Below are 7,837 nucleotides of genomic sequence, written 5' to 3' on the forward strand. Positions count from 1 at the left end.
ACAGTATAGACGACAAAAGCTGGTCTAGACCTAAAAAATATGAAACCAAATCACTATCCATACAATGTAACTAAGGACCAGATTTAAATCAAAACATGGGACTAGAGATAAGCGCATAGAATACAAACTGTAAAATCAGTTAAAATTAGCTGTATTCAATAAAAAGGTAGAGGCACAAATATAAATAACGCTAAAACAGTAAAACATAGTATACAATATCCCGTTTTTTTAAAAGAAATCTGTAGTTACGACAAACTGTTTAAACAAAATCTCTGTACCTATGAACGAGATCAGTAAAGGTTTAATACGTTAGTGGTAACAATATCATTGACTAATTAACAATTGATCAGTTCTAAATTTTATTAGGGAGAATAAAGGAATGATACTACTGACTTTCCGGGCAAATTGTACGAATAACGGACTCCATTAAAATTCAGTGCAAATTGTTTGCTTTGATCTTGAGTATTCAAGACAACAACGGCAATGGTTCCAAGTGGATTTTCGAACGCAACCGATCGTAAACCATTTACGTTATATGTCGAGTCGATTCTGACTGCTTGTGTCTTGACTACCTTTGACAAATGCCCTATGATGTAGTATTCAACCTCTTTTTGGTACCGGTCAGACCCGGAATAAACTGTTACCACACCTCTACAATCTTTGCAACCTTGAACCTGGACCATAGGTCCGTGATTTTGATCAAGGGCAATATTCCAGAATAAAACTGCTTTAGCCCATACTCTTGGTTGGTGAAGGAAAAGATTGTCAAAATTCCAAACCAAGTTGCCTTTAAAATCAGGAGAAGCAGCATAGCCAGAACATTCTGTAAAATACTGGTCAATATTAGAAAATTTTGAATGAAGTCTTTCCGGTTCAGATTTGTCTCCAGCGTAGCAATGCCATGCCACGCCCCCTACATATTGTTTCGCATCATTGTCTCGAAGAATGTTTTCCGGATACTCGTGGAGATCCCAGTTATGGTCAAGAATTAGAATTTTAGTGTTTATATTATTCTGTCGAAACAGTGGTCCCATATGCCATTTAATGAGATCTCTTTGTATCTGCCAAGTCATTGTCATGGTCGGATAGCCACTTGTTTGAAAACGAGGCTCATTTTGAATTGTAATTGCAGTTATATCTATCCCTTCTACTTTGTATGCTTGAATAAATTTTACAAAGTATAGAGATAAAGCCTGTTGATATTTTCCGTCCCAATCTTGATGAAAATCGCCTCCGTATAAGGTATTGGTGGATTTCATCCACGCGGGAGGACTCCAGGGTGTGGCAACTATCTTCAAAGACGGGTTAAGACTCAATGCTTCCTTTATGATAGGAATAAAGAATTCGCGATCTTTTTGAATGCTGAAGTGATTCATCTGGAAATCTGTTTGTCCCTTAGGTATGTCATTGTATGTATATGGGGGTACAGCTTGAAAGTCAGATCCGCCCATTGTTATTCTTATGTATGACACACCTGTAAAAGAAAACAACAAAACGCATAGATATACAATAAAGTAGTTAGCATATTGGGAGTATTACTTTGTACTAATATCAATTTTCTTTATACAATAATCAAGATGTTACACAAGCACACATAGTTATAGATTTGCTTGGTATTTTGTTTATTAATATCCATAATTGATAAATATCAAAAATATGGTACGAACATTTGTTTAGATATATCCCAGTGACAACGGGTTCCCGTAGCAAACACTACATACGCAGCTGAAATCGTAAAATGACATCTGTCATGCAAAAATTATGATAATAGTTTTAAGGTTTAAAAAAGAAGGACGAAAGACACCAAAGGGACAGTCAAACTCATAAATCTAAAACAAACTGACAACGCCATGGCTTAAAATGAGAAAGACAAACAGACAGACAATAGTACACATGACACAACATAGAAAACCAAAGAATTAACAACGCGAACCCCACCAAAAACTAGCAGTGATCTCAGGTGCTCCGGAAGAGTAAGCAGATCCTGCTCCACATGTGGCACCTGTCGTGTTGCTTATGTGAAATCAAATCCGGTAAATAGTCTAATTCGGTAGGTCATGACATTAACCCTTTAACGTTCCTACCGGTCAATCTGACCGTTAAGCTTAATTTGTGGCGGAGTAGTTTGCATGAAGTTTTGTATCGTTGACAATTTTTGACGTACATATGTGGTTGTGGGCTCAAATTGAAGATCAATATACCACCAACTTGATTTTTGGTGTCTGAAACCAACAAAATGCAATGCATTATGTCAATTTGCCCTATATTGACAAGAATTTTTTTGGGGAAAACTGTTTTATTTTCATTTTTAAATAGAATATTTTCACAAAATGTCACAAGACAAATTGTTGCTGTTTTTTGTTTTAAAATGACAATTTTCATAACTGTGCCGTGATCATTTACAAGAATACTATCAAAACTGTAAGTAAAACCCATACACATACAAAAAATCTGATTCATAGAGTATCAACACTGAAACAAAACTCAAATTACAAGGAGTTTTCATGTTTTGTTTTGTCAGTTTTTATAGCAAAAGAGATGAGAACACCTAAAATGTGTTAAAAATTGTTAGCCAAGTCGGAATAGCAATAACAAATCTTTGTTTCTTTAGTGTCTGGTTATGAGGGTGTTGGATATCGTATCGCTAAGGTATAGAAATAGTGACATATAGACGAAAAAACGAACATTTCTGAATTACTTTCATACAAATTTGCTTGAAAAAATAATAATTTTCAAAAAAATAGCTTCTTAAGAAAACGAAGTTGGATTATGTTCTCCCAAAATTAATTTCTAGTTTTACAGAGAGGATGACTTATATGCTTAAATTTCATAAGATTTTCAATGGTTTCTGTGGCTCAGTGGAAAGATGCACAGTCTTACACCCGGATGAGCGCGTGTTCAAACCTCACTGCCGGAGTATGAAAAAATAAATTCCTATATTAAATGAAACTTAACTTAACTTTACTTTCACTTTCAATTAAGACAACTGAAATACATGATTACATCAAAAAGAAAATTTTACCCCCCCCCCCCCCCCTTTTTGTCCCCTCTCTCTGTTTTTGTTACATTCTTAGCCTGGGCACTCAATAATACCAGATTTTCATTCAATATTTACTCAAAATTCTTTCCTAAAGCCTCATTCTGTAAGCAGTTATGAATAGTACCTATTTAACATAAACTTGGGCCATTTATTTGACTATGACAAAAATTCTCAAAAAATCCACTATTTTTCGGTGTTTCGAGTCTCGATATTTCTACCAATCAGACAGGTTTTGCATATATCTGTATAAAGTTTTCACCGATAACGTTGCCGAAAGTCTTCATGCATTAATTTAACATTAAAACTATGTTCTATTTTTGTCACTTAATGTCTGGAAAACCGCTTTTCGGCTTGAATTGTACATTTTTGCCACTTTAATTCAGCATGTCACGTGACTTTTGAGAGATATCACGTGACCAACGTAAGAATTATTTTCCTTAAATCAAGTTTTCCTGAAACCTTGGTCAATTATCTATCAGATGAGTCTAACTTGTCCTTTGAGTGAGCTTTTTATCGAAATGTGCAATTGATTGAAAACAGATAACCTTTATTCGGGAAGAAAAGGTTAAAATTCCTTGAATGTTAAAGGGTTAAATATGGCTTCCATTTTCACTGAACCATAACATATTTTTTAATGGTACAGCTGAAGCCCGCATTTGGGTGCGTGATTTTCTCACTGTGTTACAGGCCCATTGTTGACCCTCAGTTGTTTTCTGCTCTTTGGTCGGGTTGTTGTCTCTCAGATACCTTCGAAATTTCCGTTCTCTATTAATTCGTTAGAATAACACCTTTAAAATTGCTTTGAATAAAACTTTAAAACCAGTTGTTTCCATTTATTTTGCAATTTGACAAATCAATTACAATTCCATTTCTATTAATTTTGTTGTTATTAAATGAGATGTCACTGACGCTTACTTATAGTTTGCAACACAATTTTACGTGTTAAAGGTTAGGGTAGTTACAGGACGCTTCATATTACTTTTGTAATTCCATTTTAACACCTAACAGATAATAAATGAGTTTAATGCGAAAACCAAATGTTTAACAATTCAAGTGTTTAGACAAGCTCCTTTGAAAAGAACTTAGCAAGATCAGATATGTACATTTTGCTGTTCCTAGTTGTTTACACAATAGAAGCCGATTTCATGTGGACAAATAAAAACTCTAATTTTTCATAACCTTCAAAACGAGTAGCCCCAGGTACGTTATAATTGCGTTGATTTTTAATCAGATATTAAAGGATAAAAAGGTATTTAAACATGCAGTGTAAATGACAAACTACAAATAATTGTCATGAATAATAATACATCACAGTAAGTTTACCCTCTTGCATGAATAACATATAAAATAAGACAAAAAAGTTGTTTTCCGATGTAGAAAAAAAAAATCTATTTTCAAAATATAAGACAAAACCTGTGGGTATCGAATAAACCCAAAACGGAAGGATATCGGTCGCGTCGACAGGTAAAATGTCTTGATATTGATATAAAATCTGCACTGCAAATATATGTTTTAATTTTTAGTAAAAATGCAACTAAAGAGAAAAATAAAACGCACCAATTCCATCACTAGAGCTAAAAAGTTGTCTCATAATTTCATGTCTTTTTGGACTGTGGTAGATTACAGAGGCAGCTGAGTTCGACAAACCGGCACCAAAACCCTCCATTGTCTGATAACGCTGGTTCTTGTTGATATTTATTTGAGGCAAGTTGTTGTTGTCATGCAAGGGATACAGATCTGCTTCCTGCGATAACTTCTTCGACTGGTCACCAGTAGTAAGAAGCACTTGCACCTTCGCTCTGTCCAGCGTACTGAATAGAAACGAATCGACAAAAGTGATAAAGAGAAAGGATACTGAAATCAAAACATCAATAGATTAATATATTACAATATAAGTTGCTTCTTTATATTATGCTACAAAAAATCAATTAAAAATGTATTAATTCGTGTTGGCTTTTTTTTAACTCATCGGTGACCTATATTTTTTTTCTTTCAAATAAGCTGTACTTAATTTTAACTAAACAATCGTAAAATTGAAGGGATTTCTTTGACGTATGTCAATATTGGTCTCACATTTTATTACATATATATATACACATTTTCGGAATAGATTCATTGTGATTTTTTACATACTTGACCAAGAATTTTAGTTTTCTCTTCCAAACTATAGGTGCCAATGTATGTGAAGTTAGCAGCCGGTTCGTTATTCGATATTCGATATGCAATATTTTTGGGAAAGCCCAAAAGAGAAATACATAGTGAAAATCTACCCGAGACCGCTTAAATTAGGGTGAGACCCCCTTGGTCTTTCAATGTCCATAAAATTCATTGAAAAATAAATCATAGACTCTGTATATATAAAGGTTGTATCAGAAGAATTTCCAAGAATAATGTCATCTTCGATATCTACGGAGAGCTTATATTGTCACTTTTTAGCTAAAAATTGTCAAAATTTTCGGACAATGGGCACAGGGCAATGGTGAGAGCCACCTGATCTCTCAATCTTTCTTATATTATGCAGACATTTAGTTAATAGGTAGATACAATCTCGACTAAAAGGAATTTGGGTACACTTCCTGTCTTCCATGTACGTATACGGAGCGCCCACAGTGCCAGTTGGATATTCAAAATTTATAGTGAAAATCTACCCGAGACCGCTTAAATTAGGGTGAGACCCCTGGATCTCTCAATCTTTCTTATATTATGCAGGCATTAAGATAATAGGTAGATACAAACGTGACTAAAAGGAATTTGGGTACACTTCCTGTCTTCTATGTTTACGGAGCGCCCAAAGTGCCAGTTGGATATTCAAATTATGTAGTGAAAACCTACCTGAGACCCTGTCACGTTTGTATCTACCTATTAACTAAATGTCTGCATAATATAAGAAAGATTGAGAGATCAGGGGTCTCTCACCATTGCCCTGTGCCCTTTGTCCTAAAATTTTGACAATTTTTAGCTAAAAAGTGACAATATAAGCCCTCCGTAGATATCGAAGATGACATTATTTTCGTAAATCCTTTTGATACAACCTTTATATATATACAGAGTCTATGATTTATTTGAATTTTATGGACTTTGAAAGACCAGGTGGGTTTCACACTCATTTAAGCGGTCTGAGGTAGGTTTTCACTATATAATTTGAATATCCAACTGGCACTTTGGGCGCTCCGTAAACATGGTAGACAGGAAGTTTACCCAAATTCCTTTTAGTCACGTTTGTATCTATCTATTATCTAAATGTCTGCATACTATAAGAAAGATTGAGAGATCATGTTGCTCTCACCAGTGCCCTGTGCCCCTTGTCCTGAAATTTTGACAATTTTTAGCTGAAAAGTGACAATCAAAGCCCTCCGAAGATATCGAAGATGACATTATTTTCGTAAATCCTTTTGATACAACCTTTATATATACAGAGTCTATGATTTACTTGAATGTTACGGACTTTGAAAGACCAGGTGGGTTTCAACCTCATTTAAGCGGTCTCAGGTAGTTTTCACTATATAATTTGAATATCCAACTGGCACTTTGGGCGCTCCGTTAACATGGAAGACAAAAAGTGTACTCAAATTCCTTTTAGTCACGTTTGTATCTACCTATAATCTAAATGTCTGCATAATATAAGAAAGATTGAGAGATCACGAGGCTCTGACCAGTGCCCTGTGCCCCTTGTCCTGAAATTTTGACAATTTTTAGCTGAAAAGTGACAATCAAAGCCCTCCGTAGATATCGAAGATGACATTATGTTCGTAAATCCTTTTGATACAACCTTTATATATACAGAGTCTAAGATTTACTTGCATGTTATGGACTTTGAAAGACCAGGTGGGTTTCAGCCTCATTTAAGCGGTCTCAGGTAGGTTTTCACTATATAATTTGAATATCCAACTGGCACTTTGGGCGCTCCGTTCACATGGAAGACAAAAAATTGTACTCAAATTCCTTTTAGTCACGTTTGTATCTACCTATTATCTAAATGTCTGCATAATATAAGAAAGATTGAGAGAGCATGAGGCTCTGACCAGTGCCCTGTGCTCCTTGTCCTGAAATTTTGACAATTTTTAGCTGAAAAGTGACAATCAAAGCCCTCCGTAGATATCGAAGATGACATTATTTTCGTAAATCCTTTGGATACAACCTTTATATATACAGAGTCTATGATTTACTTGAATTTTATGGACTATGAAAGACCAGATGGGTGGACCGTTCATCATTTAAGCGGTCTCAGGTAGGTTTTCACTATATATTTCTGTTTTTTAGGCTTTCCATATTTATTTTTATTTATAGTTCTATATGTTTCTAGAGTGATCGGTTTTTGTTTTGTTTTGAAACATTAGATATAAAATAACATTTTTGGCGTCGTTTTATTGATAAAAACCTGTATATCATAAAGACAAATATGCAACTTACGTAAGCATTGATAAGGGTTTATATTCGAGGACAACGAGAGTTTAAGACAACGTTATGGGGTCATAAGACGATTACCTATGTATCTTTTCGCTCCTTTCAACTATAAAAATCATGCTTTTAATGTTATCAAATATTGTATTTTTTAATGATTTTAAAATAAATTTTAATATCCAATCCTAGCAGCCGGTTGGATATTGAATATCGAATAACGAATAACGAATCGGCTGCTAACTTCACATCGAAAATCTAAATTGTAATTGTAAAATACATTTGAATACAATATACATTGTACTTTTAATGTCAACTTACAACAAATTTGTCGTCCTTCCATCTTTGTTTATATGCGTGTTCCTTCTTATTGACATTTCCGTCATAGTATTGGTATAT

General features: G+C 34.4%; 1 protein-coding gene across 1 annotated transcript; it reads right to left on the reverse strand.

Moving 5' to 3' along the window:
- Positions 1 to 296: 296 nt before the first annotated feature.
- LOC134701305 (uncharacterized) lies at positions 297 to 7,837 on the reverse strand. Its single transcript, XM_063562439.1, has 3 exons — positions 7,760 to 7,837; positions 4,598 to 4,894; positions 297 to 1,474 (listed from the first exon to the last, which is right to left on the reverse strand). The coding sequence occupies exons 1-3, from the start codon at positions 7,779 to 7,781 to the stop codon at positions 363 to 365; spliced, it is 1,431 nt and encodes a 476-aa protein (XP_063418509.1). The 5' UTR covers positions 7,782 to 7,837; the 3' UTR covers positions 297 to 362.

Source organism: Mytilus trossulus, unplaced genomic scaffold (genome assembly GCF_036588685.1).
Source record: "Mytilus trossulus isolate FHL-02 unplaced genomic scaffold, PNRI_Mtr1.1.1.hap1 h1tg000234l__unscaffolded, whole genome shotgun sequence".
Lineage (NCBI taxonomy): Eukaryota > Metazoa > Mollusca > Bivalvia > Mytilida > Mytilidae > Mytilus > Mytilus trossulus.

Excerpts from the sequence above, each read along its gene's own strand:
- LOC134701305 (XM_063562439.1), bottom strand. The coding sequence starts at position 7,781 with ATGGAAGGACGACAAATTTGTT. Across the intron at positions 4,895-7,759 it reads GGAAGGACGACAAATTTGTT|TATCCTTTCTCTTTATCACT; the intron begins GTAAGTTGACAT and ends TTTTGATTTCAG. Across the intron at positions 1,475-4,597 it reads TAGCTCTAGTGATGGAATTG|GTGTGTCATACATAAGAATA; the intron begins GTGCGTTTTATT and ends TTTCTTTTACAG.